At 49.1% G+C, this 13612-nt stretch overlaps 3 protein-coding genes across 5 annotated transcripts; 1 reads left to right on the forward strand and 2 right to left on the reverse strand.

Annotated features, from left to right (window-relative positions):
- Positions 1-325: 325 nt before the first annotated feature.
- LEAP2 (liver enriched antimicrobial peptide 2) lies at positions 326-3230 on the reverse strand. 2 transcript variants are annotated; one of them, XM_039221382.1, is made up of 5 exons: positions 3159-3230; positions 1909-2132; positions 1178-1312; positions 832-971; positions 326-541 (listed from the first exon to the last, which is right to left on the reverse strand). In XM_039221382.1, exons 3-5 carry the CDS (start codon positions 1232-1234, stop codon positions 505-507), a joined length of 234 nt encoding a protein of 77 aa, XP_039077313.1. In that variant the 5' UTR covers positions 1235-1312; positions 1909-2132; positions 3159-3230; the 3' UTR covers positions 326-504. The 2 variants fall into 2 exon arrangements, with proteins under 2 accessions (XP_039077313.1, XP_039077312.1); XM_039221381.1 differs by having other exon boundaries at positions 1909-2180.
- A 3854-nt stretch (positions 3231-7084) lies between these two features.
- LOC120223327 (cytochrome b-c1 complex subunit 8) lies at positions 7085-8319 on the reverse strand. The gene is made up of 3 exons (XM_039221389.1): positions 8229-8319; positions 7932-8099; positions 7085-7283 (listed from the first exon to the last, which is right to left on the reverse strand). The coding sequence occupies exons 2-3, from the start codon at positions 8083-8085 to the stop codon at positions 7189-7191; spliced, it is 249 nt and encodes an 82-aa protein (XP_039077320.1). The 5' UTR covers positions 8086-8099; positions 8229-8319; the 3' UTR covers positions 7085-7188.
- A 465-nt stretch (positions 8320-8784) lies between these two features.
- GDF9 (growth differentiation factor 9) lies at positions 8785-13191 on the forward strand. Of its 2 annotated transcripts, XM_039221388.1 has the most exons (3): positions 8785-9107; positions 10562-10757; positions 11893-13191. In XM_039221388.1, exons 2-3 carry the CDS (start codon positions 10625-10627, stop codon positions 12855-12857), a joined length of 1098 nt encoding a protein of 365 aa, XP_039077319.1. In that variant the 5' UTR covers positions 8785-9107; positions 10562-10624; the 3' UTR covers positions 12858-13191. The 2 variants fall into 2 exon arrangements, with proteins under 2 accessions (XP_039077319.1, XP_039077318.1); XM_039221387.1 differs by lacking the exon at positions 8785-9107 and having other exon boundaries at positions 10361-10757.
- The last annotated feature ends 421 nt before the right edge of the window (positions 13192-13612 follow it).

Genomic DNA, 13612 nt, shown 5'->3' on the forward strand with positions numbered 1-13612 from the left:
CGCTGAAGAGTTCTGACCTGGAGCAAAGGGCCAGGATCCAGGGCCACCGCTCGTGAACCTGCCAAGGCCGATAACACGGCTCTTCCTAAACTTCTCTCGTGCAGCCTATCATTGTGCTCTTTATTTCTTACATGTTCACTTTCACTGCACTTTCCAGATTGAGAAGTCTGTTATTAGGCAATGCTGGGGGTTTTTTTGTAGCATACAAAATGAATCCTTTTTCCCCTCAAAAGCTTGAATTCCAGACTGCGAAAATTTCAATTTGAGACATTTAATAGTATACATAGAAAAATAAACTCTAAACTGACAAGTTTAGTTCAGCTTATCGACATAACATTCTAAGAAGAAACGGAGACCAGTTTAAAGCATGTATCTGTCTTTAAATATTAAAAACACAAGACTGCTTCACGTAAGTGTCTCCAGCCAAAATGCAGTTAATCAATATTCCATAGAACGGAGCATTGATGGAGGTGAGTGCTGTCCTCTTCTCCCCTGGTGTGTACATCATTCCTGGGCCACACTGAGGGAACAGCGTCTTTTTCTAAGGGAAAAGAAAAGGTGCTTTCTAAGACCAAGGTCTAGCAGTGCCCACAGCCGCCTCTCCTGCGCTCCCTTCCTTTGCTGGGTCTGTGTCACCTTGGGGTAGACTGCCCAAAGGAAAGGCACCACCTATGATGCTGACCTTGTGGAGCTGTTCTTGGTTCTCAAGTCCTGAGGGATTATCCATGGAGCTCCCAGCTCCAGCCCGGGCAGTCGCTTCTCGCAGCTCTGTTCTTAGATCTGTGTGTGTGCTCATCTGCCCTGCACCTTCTCCCGAGTTTTTGGAGTTACCTGCACAGCCTCGTGATACACTCGGAATCGTCTCGGCAAGAGGATCCGATGGGCCTGAGGGAAACCCCTCTCCAGAACGGGGTCATTCTCCGTGGCCTTCTCCTTGATGAACTCAGTTCCAGTATGGGGGAGCCACCCACCTGTAGGGCAAAGATCAGTTAAGCTCAGGTATGGAAGAGGTGACACCTTTCTGCACACCTTGGGAGAATGCTCACCGCCAGGATGCTGTAGACTCAGAGCAGAAGGACTATTCCTCAGGGCTGAGTCTGGTTCTCAAGTTCCGCTTCTAATTCCCCCCTTCCGCCTCTCCCCTCCACACCACAGTCCCTGTACACCCACTTCTCACCTGGTCCAGCAGCAGCAAGCAGATCATGAGCACTGCAAAGAGTTTGAGGTGCCACATTCTTGACAGAGGGAGGTTGTTGGAGCCTGAAATCCAGGGGCAGTTGCCACTTCCTTTTATAAAGACTGAAAGTCGCCTCTTTTATGGTTGCCAGTTGAGATGGGAGCAAAGTTTATATTTGCAATCACGGTCGATTTAATAAGTTAATGTCTACCAGAGGAATGTGCTCAAGGCCTGCCTTTCAGGCACGTTGTATTTACTGATCCCTCATTTGGACTTTGAGTGATTCTGTTACTGGCTTGGACCTTTTTACCCATTTTGCGGAAAGCACCACCCTCTCCTTCCCTCTGAATGCCACGTGAAGCCACTGAGGGAAACCAGGCACCTAGCCACACTTTGATTCCAAAATAGCTCAGTGAGATCACTCTAATCAAAATAGAATTCTAATAATGAGGTCTTCAGAAATAGTGTTGACCCCTTTCGGCCTTGTCTAGGAAAAGCACCACCAATATCTCCTGTTGCAGGCAATTGGATAAGGCCCTTATCTCCCTTCTTTGGGAGGGTGCTTCGGCAAGTGTGATCTAACGGTGCCCCCAGGTCCCCCTTTCGTACAGATGGACTGTCTATCTGCTCCAGATCATCTCACTAGAAGAATGGACCCAGTGGCAAGTTCAAAGTCTGGCCTACCTGCCTCTTCCCAGGGGAGGGGCAATCAAGACTGATAGGGGACTTACTTGAACTATGGCTGAACAGAGTGAATGAGTATAGGTGGTTTTATCTTTAAAAATGTGAACGGGTTGTCAGCAGAGGCTCCTAAGTCGGTGGGATTGCTTGATGGTGGTGACAGATCACACCGATCCTTGAATTACAGCTTTCCACCCAGTAGGTGACTGGGGCCATCTGCAAAGCAAGAGCCTTCTAGCAGCCCCAGGTGAGCAGGCCTCGGGCTGAGAAACCGCTAAAGCACAAAACACCCATCAGCTTAAGCAGGAGCAGCTGCAGATTGCTGGAACAAGAAAACGTGTGTACCGCAGTCATGAGGTGTACAGGTACTCCTTAAATGACGTGGACATTTTAATAAAAGTGGGGCAAAGGTGTAACTTATGAGTAAGATTGATAGGACTTCAGATCCTCCTATGACCTGGAAGGATAAGCCAACAGGACAGATGTAACGGGAATCTTTGGTATCTCCCTAAAAACCTCTTTCCAAGGCCCGTGTCGTCAGGTTGGGTATTTGAGGCTGTCTGTTCTGCAGGGTTAAGTGGAGGAGATGTAGGACAGCATGGTCGCCAGTCCTCTTGTTGAGGGAGCAGAGGATGGTACGATGGACCTGAGCTGGAACCGGGGGAGCAGAGTGTGACTCCACAGACCATACAGCCGGGCCCCAAAGGAGACCCCACTGCTTGCACTTTAGGAACTTGGAGAAACAGTCTAGTTTCTGTTCCTTCCCCTTAACGCCTAAGCTTGGATCTTGAATCACTCCAGGTAGGAGCTTAACTAGGAACATCTGTGGAGTGGGAAAGAAGCTATGTGATCACCTAGTGAACATTAGGTAAGAACACAAATCTGATTAGATAAGCAAAAGACTGAATAACGTGATGTCCTAGAGACAGTTGGGTTTGTGGCCTCGGTGCCAGCCTCCCCTTAAATAGGGCGTGATCTGCCAAATGGGATTTTGAAACTGCTAGTTCCAAAGATGGTTTCTCCTCCTCTTTCATATCTGCCTTCCCCCACTCCAAGCAGAATCAAACTAGCCAATTCCCCAGGCAAGGAAAGGGCCTGAGGCTCCATTGTGCACCGGGGGGGGGGGGGGGGAGAGAAAGCATCATTCATCACCGTGAGTGTGACAACACTGCAGAAGCCTTTGGGGTTCAAGCCTCGATCTTGTATGCCACCCCTCCTCCCAAGGGAAAAGTCGCATCAGTTTACTGCCCACGGAAGGAACTCCTGTTTGGAGAAGTATTCCAACATATGTCTACATTACCTCTGTAGTTGCATTTAAGTTCAGCGTGGAGCAAAAATAAAAGTTTTAAAAGGAAAGCGGCAGGGGCGCCTGGGTGGCCTAGTCCGTTAAGCGCCCGCCTTTCGCTTAGGTCATGATCTCGAGGTTCGTGGGTTCGAGCCCCGCGTCGGGCTCTGTGCTGACTGCCAGCTTAGAGCCTGGAGCCTATTTCAGAGTCTGTGTCTCCCCCTCTCTCTGACCCTCCCCTGCTCACGCTGTCTCTCTCTCTCTCCTACAAATAAATAAAAAAATATATATATATAAAAAAAAGGAAAGCCGCATGCAGACAGCACTACGCTGAAGCGACAGCCATTCCCATAGCCCTTGAATAGTTGTGAAAGCCTCTTCCTGAAATTAATAAATAAAAATCAACGGGCTCTGTATGGTCAAGTGTTTTGCTGAACGAATAAGCACACGACATAGTCCTTCCTCCAGCAGAAAGGACTAAGCAGCCTTTAGCAACCTCAGCCATAAGGAGAAAAGAACGGCTGGGAGGCAGGAGCCGGGGGGTCTAGGTTAACGGACCAGCCGTCAGTCCTTTCCCTCTGAGCTCCAGTTTCTTGTTCTCTCAGTGCGGTGGGAGGAGATCTGAGGCTTCTCAGCCAAGGACATTTGTGGGGAGTTCAAGTGATTAATTTACAAGAAGAAAATGAGAAGCCTGTTTGATAGCTTATGGCTTGGGAAGTCTGCTGACAACTGCCAGGGATTTTGTGCCGCTGAGGTGAGTGCCTAGGATGAAAGAAAGAGGGTGTAGCTACGTGAGCAGTTTGAAACACATCCCAGATGGAGAGGAGACCATCAGGGCTCGGCTGTAACTGGAGACTTTTTTGCTGCCCCTGAGCAGGACATGTCTAATAAAAAATGGAAGAATCTTAAATGGAAAAACTTTTCCAGGTAAAACTTCAATGGAGGGTCAAAGTGTATTTGCTTTTTTGCTGGCTGGAATTGGCACAGACTTCTGGCCCTGCACTCGGGAGGCCTGCATCTCGGGGACCTTGTTGGCAAATCAGAGTTCACTTCGCCACCTCCTACAGCGCAGAGATAAAAGCCCTTGTGGGGCAGGGCAGTGCTGAGGCAAAGAAGGGCTAGATGAGTAAGGGGTTGTGTCCTGGAAGCAGAGGAAGGAGCCACACCCGGGGCTGGAGGCTCCGAGTGGATGGATTATAGGCACTGAGGCCCACAGCAGTGGTCCCTTTCTTAAGAGACTTTACTCAGGAGGTGCCTGTGTGGCTCAGTCAGTTAAGAGTCTGACTTTGCCTCAGGTCACAATCTTGCCGTTCAAGAGTTCAAGTCCCGCTGGCATCTGTGCTGACAGCTCAGAGCCTGGAGCCTGCTTAGGATTCTGTCTCCCTCTCTCTCTGCCCCTCCCCCCTCATGCTGTGTCTCTCTCAAAAACGAATAAATGTATCCAAGTTCTTTTAAACAAAAATTTTTTTAAATGCCAAGACCATGACCTGAGCCAAAGTTGGACACTCAACCAACTGGGCCACCCAGGCGCCCCTACCCAAATTCTTTTCTGTACAGATCTCTGCAGGTAGAATGGTCTCTAACTTCATCCCAGATCACATACAGGAGTACCGAGCTGTAACCCACCATATCCCCACCCCCACCCCATCCCCATCGCCCGCTACACAGGGCTCCATGGCCCCCAGCTTAAAGAAGGAAGCCCTTTGGTGAGAGACAGCCTTCTGGCAGCCTTTAACAATTTTATTCAAAAACAGAACTTCAGTAAAAGGGTCTTTTCAGAGCATTCCAGGGGATTCAGGCCCAGACTCGGGGCCTGGTCTGGGCCAAGAAAGAGTTAAGTTTGCTTTTGAGCTGTTATCTTTAAAAGAGTCAAGGAACCAGGAAGAAATAACATCTTGGGGTAAAATGGAGCCAGAAAGATTGGAGAGGGTAGCCATCTCCCCAAGGAAGCTTGGGGTAGAGGGAAAAGGACCGATTACTGGCCTGTCAAGGGAGTGGCCCTCCCCTGGTGCCTGAACCTGTTGAAACTAAATGAGGTGAAGGATGGGTACATTTACACATTCAGGTCCCCAGCTGCATCAGATTTTCAAGAGTCTAGGACCCAAATATGCAGCAAGTCAGTCCTGGGAACAAATATGGACAGAGCCCAAGAAAACTGGACCACGTCTGGGGAGGCAGTTTTCACCACACAGCTGTCCTTTGTTAAGCCTGCCGGATGCCTACCCATCTCACAACTCACCACAACCCTATGGCTTTATATTAACACATTATCTCACTGGCGAAAAGTTCAAAGCTCGGGATACAGATTTCTTGCTGTCTCAGACAGTGAAGAAACACAGGTTAAAGGGTATGGAGGCCCCAGTTCACCAAACTCAGAGGCTCTTTACCCTGCCTCAGAATCCAATTTAGCATTGTTTCTAAGTATTTTAATTTTGGTTCCTAAAAGGCAATAACAATCGTTAGAATAAAAGAGGGGCGCCTGAGTGGCTCAGTTGGTTAAGTGTCTGACTTCGGCTCAGGTCATGATATCGGAGGTCATGATTTCAAGCCCCACACCAGGCTCCGGGCTGACAGCCTGGGGCCTGGAGTCTGCTTCGGATTCTGTGTCTCCCTCTCTCTGCCCGTCCCCCACTGACACTCGGTCTTTCTCAAAAATAAACAAACGTTTAAAAAGAAAAAAAAGAGGGGCGCCTGGGTGGCTCAGTCGGTTAAGCGTCCGACTTTCGCTTAGGTCATGATCTTGCGGTTCGTGGGTTCGAGCCCCGCATCGGGCTCTGTGCTGACAGCCAGCTCAGAGCCTCGAGTCTGTTTCAGTCTGTGACTCTCTCTCTGACCCTCCCCTGCTCACACTGTCTCTCTCTCCTAGAAATAAATAAAAAAAAAACATTAAAAAAAAAGAAAAAAAAGAGTAAGAAGATACAGCCTGGGCCAGAAGCTGAACTACACTGGGAAAGTTGCTGCTCTGGAAACAGCAGGAAGTGTCCTTAGAAGTGAGGGAATTCTGGGGCGCCTGGGTGGCTTAGTCGGTTAAGCGTCCGACTTTCGCTTAGGTCATGATCTCGCGGTCCGTGGGTTCGAGCCCTGCGTCCGGCCCTGGGCTGACTGCCAGCTCAGAGCCTGGAGCCTGTTTCAGTCTGTGACTCCCTCTCTCTGACCCTCCCCTGTTCACGCTGTCTCTCTCTCTCTCCTAGAAATAAATAAAAAAACAAAAAAAAAAAGTGAGGGAATTCCTAGACGTGGAGCTGTACCTAATTCTACCATTTCCTGGTGAAGGGAAAATGAGGCCTTTCTACTAAAAAGAGAATTCAAAGGCTCTAGAACAAGAGTAAGCTTTTCAATAAAAGGCCAGAGAGTATTTTAAGCTTTATGGGCCATACGTGATTAAAACCATTAACAACCTGGTACAAAAACAGGCAGTTTGGTGGCACAAGCTCTAGGGGCCAAGGGGGGACCTCAACACCTGCTTTCCTGGCTGACTTCCCCTCAGGCTACAGAAGGCCTGTCTTTGGAGGAAAAGCAGTCTAGCAGAGCTTTAGAACCATTAGTGTGCCAGCCTCTACCATTCATCAGCTGTGTCATTTAGTCAAATTACTTACATTGTGCCTGTGTTCTCATCTGCAGAAGGAGTACAATAATTGTATTTAATTTAAAAAAGGAAGGTGTGAGGTTTAAAGGCACTTATGTGAAGGGCTGAGTACCCGACACACAGTAATTGGAATAGTGACTCGGTCCTGTGACTGGGGGAGTAGACCACCGGCAAGCCACAGTTCACGGAGCAGCTGCTGCTACTTTCTCAAAGATTACAAAACAAGCACTGAGCTCAGATCCTTGACCAAACTCAGCAGTGAAACTGTTCAGGCCTTGCTAGGAAGGGAGTTCATGAACTTGAGTATCAGCAGTCACAGCAAGAAGTCGCTCACAGAAATGCAAAATGACAGCGGTGCAGTCCATATGAAGTTTATTATGTCTTCAAGACACTACAGTGTAGACTCCTCTCCCCGAGGAGGGCTTTCAGAAGCAGGGAACCATTATCCTGATGGGTGGCTCAACGGTCATTTTCATAAGCAGCTGGATTCTTCCTCTTGGATTTCTCAAACTCCTGGGTCCCCCAGGTGTAGAGAAGATAAAACCCTACAAATGCTTTAAAAGTCAAAAGCGAGAGTAAGCAGTGCACCCACATAAGACACTGGGGTCCCGGTCTTCTGACTCACTGCAGGTTCTGCCCTCCTGTCTCTAGTTTCCAAGAAGCCACTTTTAAACCAGATAATGAAGGAAGGTTACATCACACACCCATCTTACAGGCGACCAAAAGAAAGGGCCAAAAGAAAATTTGGGGACAAATTTTCCCTGTCTCCTGTTGTACATTTTATATATTTTAATGAGATAACGATAATTCACTTGACATAAACTATGCAACATAAACACCTAAGTGTACACTTCTGGGGTGTTAAGCAAATTCACAATGTTGTGCTAATTTTCACCACTCTGTGCTGATTTAACACAAAAAGTTCATCGCTACTTAGTGGGTAAAGATGACCTCAGAGGGAGGCCCTGGAATCACCCAAGTGACCTTGGTCGGGTCGTTTAAGTTGTCTGTGACTCAGTTTGCTGATCGGTGAAGGCCGGGAGGATGATACTGTACTAGCGCAAGGGCTTTCAGGAACACACAACGACAAAACGGGCGTGTCTCAAGTTGCAGAGTGCCTGCCCGACCGACAGTGCTCACCGAAGGGCCCCGCTGTTAGCGGGAGATGAAGTCCAACCCCCCTGCCCGGCCATGGCACTCACGCGGCAGAACGCGAAGGATGCACGCCCGCGTGCGGCGCAGCACGTTGGGGATGCCCTTGCTGAAGTAGTGCGGGAAGGCGCGCTGCTCGAAGGGCGACAAGCTGTAGGTGATCACATGCCGCATCCGTGTCAGATTCCCAAACTCACGGCCCATGGTCGCGGCGGCACCTGCAACACCGGAGGGGTGGGACAGGCGCTTGCCTCAGTCCCTGGACGGACGCATCCACCCAAGAGGTCCTTCCCGGCCCAGGCGGCGCCTCCACCCTCCCAGGGGCCACCACGATCCCGCGACCAGACCTCACTCCCGCGCGGGGGTCACCTCGCCCTCCACAGTCGCGGGAAGCACCGACCTCCTTGGCGTCACTTCCGCTAGGTGGAAGCCGCTCCGGGAGCCCGTGAAGTCACTTCCGGGAAATACCATTTTCCTGCCGACTCCAGGGGGAGGCACCGTTGCTCCCGCTTCTGCAGAGAAGTGACCTGGTCGGGTGGCCCCGTGGGTGGGCGGGACCATGCGGCGGCCTCTGGAGTCCGGGTTCTCGACCGGTGCGGCCGGAGGATGTCGCCTCAGCCCCCTGCTCCTCGGTGCGGCGTCCGGGGCCGAGGGGAGCCGAGATGTGGAGAGAAAGGGCCCCGCCTGCGTCCCGGCCGGGCGCCGAGGACCTGTGGGTCCTGCGCCTGCGGAGGCGCCCAGAGACCCTTGCTGGGCCGCCGCACGCGACTTTGTGCGCTCCGGTTCGGGCGACAAAGGGGTTCGGTTCTTTTCAGACCCCAGTGCCAGGATCAGGGGCGTGCATGTGGGGCTTCTCTCGGCTGCCGCGGCCTGAGAACGCGCTAGCAGGGCGTAGACTTTCCCGGGGTAGAATAAACACGTTTCCTCAGGTTGTGGGAGCCTTCCAGAAGTGGGCAAGCGGTGGATAACTGGCTGTTGGTGGCGGTAGGAGGACGGAGACTACCCCACAGCCGCCAGCCTCCCTCCGGAAGCGCTTTCTACGGAAAGTTGCAGGGCGGCTTGTGCATGGAATGCCAGCCTTGTGCGTTGTAGGAATGAGCTGCCATTCAACAATTGAGGCGTTTTATGCGACCCTGCCTCCCAGCCACGGGTCGAGGAGCCTTGGCATAGGCAGTGAACTTAAAATACGCAAACATAAAATTTGAAGGTCAGTTTCGTCAACCTAGGTACTGCACAGACCGGTTCTCTGTCTTGTACAACGAGTGTGGGTTGACTTCCTTCCAGCATGGTCTCCTTAGGGGTGGCCCTGGACATGCCCTCATTTCAGCCGCTCATGGGCTTCCCTTTGTCCCATTTCTCTAAAACATCATCACCCACCTCGTCTCAGCTCCAAGGCAAGAACATAAGTACTTACATAACAATTAAGAACCAACACCCTAGCAAATTCTACCGCCATTTGATTAATTCACAGAAAACAACCTGCAAACAGCTCTAAACCTTTCAACCAAAATAATGTACAGATGAATGTGTAGATGAAAGTAAAGAATCAAGATACTATATCCTAAAATGAGTCAAGGTTAAAGGTGGTGTCCATTTTAAACCATGTTGCAGCATTCCAACTACATAGTGTATACCAAGTTCCCTAAGAGGATTGGGAAACCCAACAGTTCTCTGTTCTCAGGGATTTCAATGCCAATTGTGAGTTTTTTCTCTCCACATCAACAATCATTGTAAGCACCTGGAAGCGGGCGGGGTGGTGAGGAAGGGAGAGCAAGAGTGAACCCAATACCATAAATTGCATACCACAGGTTTTCGTATCATCATGAATAATTAGCTTTTCCCCGTGCTTTGGAAGTTTCAGCAAGCTCCTCAGGAACATTTTAAGAATCCTAGTCTCAAAAAAGGGGTGGTTTGGGGGCGCCAGGTGGCTCAGTCGGTTAAGCGTCGGACTTCAGCTCAGGTCATGATCTCATGGTTTATGGGTTGCAGCCCTGCTTCTGCTCTGTGCTGTCAATGCAGAGCGTGCTTTGGATCTTGTGTCTCTCTCTCTGCCCCTCCACCCATCTGTCCATCTGGCTTTCTCTCTTTGAAAAATAAAAGTTAAAAAAACGTGAAAGGCGTGGTTTTAAGGTCACTTCTCAACTTCTCTGGACCTTTCAGCTTGCATCGGTAGTCCACTGGCGTAATGCTAACCTAAGAGGTTTTAAATAAACGCCAGAAAAGAAGGGAGAGGAAAGCTAAAAAGCCAGATACATCCGTATCTAATGAGGACAAATTGGATAAACAGGATGTTATTGGCTGTTTGATACACAGCTGATAAAAATTATCTTCAGGTAGGCATCCTTGAGGTCTGATTGGCGAAGTGAGCCTATCCACCCACACACCTAAAATTTATTTAAGAGACCGACCTACGCTCTTCCTGGCTTTTAGGTAGAAGGCTGGTATGGGGAAATGTATCCCTTGCTAGTTCTTCCAAGCCATGGCGCTTCTCAGCAACTTCTTCCTTTGGTTTTTCTGCTTTTCCTGGCTGTGTTCTCCTATTAGCCTTTGTTCTCAGGCTTCTAGAGGAGAAGTTCAGATTGCAGCTGGTGCTGAGTGGGAAGCTGAGGCTGAGCCTTGGTCCATGGTGAAGCCTCTAGATAAAAAAGACAGCCCTGGCTTCCTTCCCCCTCTCTTCAAGGTTCTGTATAAAGGGCAAGGTGGTGCCCCTAGGCAGCAGCCAGACTCCACAGCTTTGCGTTACATGAAGAGACTTTATAAGTCCTATGCTACCAAGGAGGGGATTCCTAAATCCAACCGAAGTCCTCTCTACAACACTGTTCGGCTCTTCACATCCTGTGCCCAGCACGAGCAGGCTCCTGGGGACCAGGTGACAGGTGTGTAGGAGTGGATTGGTTAATGGGTGGTGGGAAGATGACAAATTAGTCTGCAATTCAGTTAAAGGAGATGGGACTTGTTCCTTGAATTGCAGTTTACTTTGCATGATATTCAGTATCCAAGTTCAAGCAACTCTGGTGCCTGAGCTTACGGTTTCTAATATCCTCATGTATTAAGGGGGTGGGGGTCCCATAGGATAGATCTTGAGAGCCGGAAGAGACTTACTAGCTCTAAAGACTGAGGAATGTTTTGCTGGGGATGGCCATTTTGTCCAAGGTCACAAAATCAAGACTGGAAACCAGGTATCTTGACCTGTATTTGTTCGTTGTTCCCATTCCGCCAGTGCTGACCTGGTAGATGGTGTCTAAAACCTCTCCTAGCTCTTGGTTTACTGTGTTAATTAGGATGTTTTCCTCCTGTCTGTTCCTCTGAGAGGAAAGTTTAAGTCCTCACTGGGAACGTAGGTCCTCACAAGAGCCAAGTGTTAGTCAACAGTCTGACTCAGCACCTTGGTATCGTGTGTGAGAAAGGAGCAGTGCTTTTAAAAAACAAAACCCCAAAAAAACAACCCTGTATTCACTACCTCATGACCACGAATGGTGCTAACACAACAAGCCACGTAGGGCCCTTTAAAACCTTTCCTTCTTCCTGATGTCTTACTGTAGTGCTTTTAGAGCCTCTATTATCAATTTCAACTGTTCCAAATTAGATAAATAGCTTTTCTTTATTGACCCTATTCTTGGGGCATATAAGTGTTTTTAATAAGCTGGGTGTTTTTATGACCTCCTTCTCTTTAGACGCTTTCCTTTCCAAGAGAAACGGAGTATTTATTGGCTTCTATATGTTTGAAGCAAATTAGTGAGCTTAGGAAACGGAGCGATTGTTGTTTCCATTCACCACCAAAGCTGTTCTGACTTTCTGGTGATAAAGTACCCGGCTATATTTGCTGGCAGTTAGTTACGGAAATGCTCAAGCGCATTTTCACTGTAACCACCGCTTCCTCACTTCTTGAAGCTGGATGAAGAGGGGGAAGAGAAGGGAGAAAGCACGCGATGCAGGACTAATGTTGTGATTTGACTTGCTATTACGTTTGTGTATTCAAGCACTACACTATTGGGTTGTTTGTCTTCTCAGGAACCAGTGCCTCTGTGGACCTGCTCTTTCACCTGGATCATGTTACTGCCGTGGAACACTTACTCAAGTCAGTCTTGCTATTTACCTTCAGCAACTCCGTTTCTTTTCCCGCTGCTGTTAAATGTGTGTGCAACCTGGTGATGGAAGAGCCCGGGTCTCCTACCCGGAACCCCCGTAGAGCTCCGTCCTCATTTACGTTGACCTCCCAGTTGGAATTTCCAAAGAAATACAAATGGATTGAGGTGGATGTGACTGCCCCTCTTCAGCCTCTAGTGGCCTCCAACAAGAGAAGCGTTCACATGTCTGTAAATCTGACGTGCGTGAAAGACCAGCCGCAGCCCCCTTCAGCACGGGACAGTCCACTTAATGTGACTCTTCTGGTGCCCCCCTCACTGCTTCTATATCTGAACGACACGAGTGCCCAGGCTCATCACAGGTGGTATTCCCTTCACTGTAAAAGGAGGCCTTCTCCGAATGCTGGCCCCAAGAGAGGGCTGTCTGCCTGTCCCCAGGGAGAAAAGCCGGCTGAGGGGGTAAGACCTTCCCATCATCGGAGAGGTCGGGAAACTATCGGCTTGGAATTGCCCAAGCCTCTGGTTCCAGCTCCTTTGAATCTGAGCGAATACTTCAAACGGTTTCTTTTTCCCCAAAACGAGTGTGAGCTCCATGACTTTAGACTTAGCTTTAGTCAGCTGAAGTGGGACAACTGGATCGTGGCCCCGCACAGATACAACCCTCGATACTGTAAAGGGGACTGTCCAAGGGCAGTTGGACATCGGTACGGCTCGCCAGTTCACACCCTGGTGCAGAATATCATCCACGAGAAGCTCGACTCCTCCGTGCCGAGACCCTCCTGCGTGCCTGCCAAGTACAGCCCACTCAGCGTTCTGACCATCGAGCCGGACGGCTCGATCGCTTACAAAGAATATGAGGATATGATCGCCACTAAGTGCACCTGTCGCTGACACCGGGTTCTAGAAACTAAAGCCTTGAGCCTCTTCGGCAAAGGAACTGCCGCGCACCTATCTGTGCCTTCAGGAGAAAGTTCCGTGTAAGGGGGAGCCCGTGTAAATGAGCACATTCTGTGGCATCTTGCTGGGAAAGTGGTAACATCTGCCCCTTGAATGTCTAGGTGTAAATGAAATGCAGTTAACTTGGGGGGCTCTAAATTTTTCTCCTCAACGATTTTTTTTTCCCCTTTACATTGGAATCTTGTTTTGGATGTAAGAAAAGAACCTTAAATCTTGGATGGAACTGCGGCTCTACAGAGACCGTTCCGAGCGCCGTAGTTGTATTGAATGGAAGAATAAATCCCTGTAAGTGGCATAAATTCTCTGGGTGTGTGTGCTTGGTTTTTGTTGTTGTTCTGGTTTTTAAGGTTTTCTTTTAAATAGCTATTGGGGCAGCAGAAGTGGATCTCCAAGCTAGTCTTCACTTTTATCTTTTTCAGAGCAAAAGAGGCTAGCGTATCTATCTACCTAAAACCCGGTGCGGTGACATTGACTGGGATTAGAGAGTAAGCACATAACTCAAGGCTGTTGGATTAGCGTGAGAGGTGCACAGTCTGCTGATTCTGCTCATTAGTTGGCATATATAAATAGGGTGATTCACACCAAACAGTGTACCATTTGTCCCATTTATTTAAAGGAAATTGCCTTGCAGATATTTATAAGAAAATGTAAAGATTTTAAACTAGCTTTTCCTCTATAGACTCAAAATC

Source organism: Hyaena hyaena, unplaced genomic scaffold (genome assembly GCF_003009895.1).
Source record: "Hyaena hyaena isolate Hyena2069 unplaced genomic scaffold, ASM300989v1 scaffold_978, whole genome shotgun sequence".
NCBI lineage: Eukaryota > Metazoa > Chordata > Mammalia > Carnivora > Hyaenidae > Hyaena > Hyaena hyaena.

What these genes read in the sequence shown, in the direction of transcription:
- LEAP2 (XM_039221382.1), bottom strand. Translation starts at nt 1,234, where the DNA reads ATGTGGCACCTCAAACTCTTTGCAGTGCTCATGATCTGCTTGCTGCTG. An exon ending in GCTTGCTGCTGCTGGACCAG is followed by an intron (nt 972 to 1,177) that starts GTGAGAAGTGGG and finishes TTTGCCCTACAG; the next exon opens with GTGGGTGGCTCCCCCATACT. An exon ending in TGTATCACGAGGCTGTGCAG is followed by an intron (nt 542 to 831) that starts GTAACTCCAAAA and finishes CTTTTCCCTTAG; the next exon opens with AAAAAGACGCTGTTCCCTCA.
- LOC120223327 (XM_039221389.1), bottom strand. Translation starts at nt 8,085, where the DNA reads ATGGGCCGTGAGTTTGGGAATCTGACACGGATGCGGCATGTGATCACC. An exon ending in CATCCTTCGCGTTCTGCCGC is followed by an intron (nt 7,284 to 7,931) that starts GTGAGTGCCATG and finishes TGACTTTTAAAG; the next exon opens with CATTTGTAGGGTTTTATCTT.
- GDF9 (XM_039221387.1), top strand. Translation starts at nt 10,361, where the DNA reads ATGGCGCTTCTCAGCAACTTCTTCCTTTGGTTTTTCTGCTTTTCCTGG. An exon ending in TCCTGGGGACCAGGTGACAG is followed by an intron (nt 10,758 to 11,892) that starts GTGTGTAGGAGT and finishes TTGTCTTCTCAG; the next exon opens with GAACCAGTGCCTCTGTGGAC.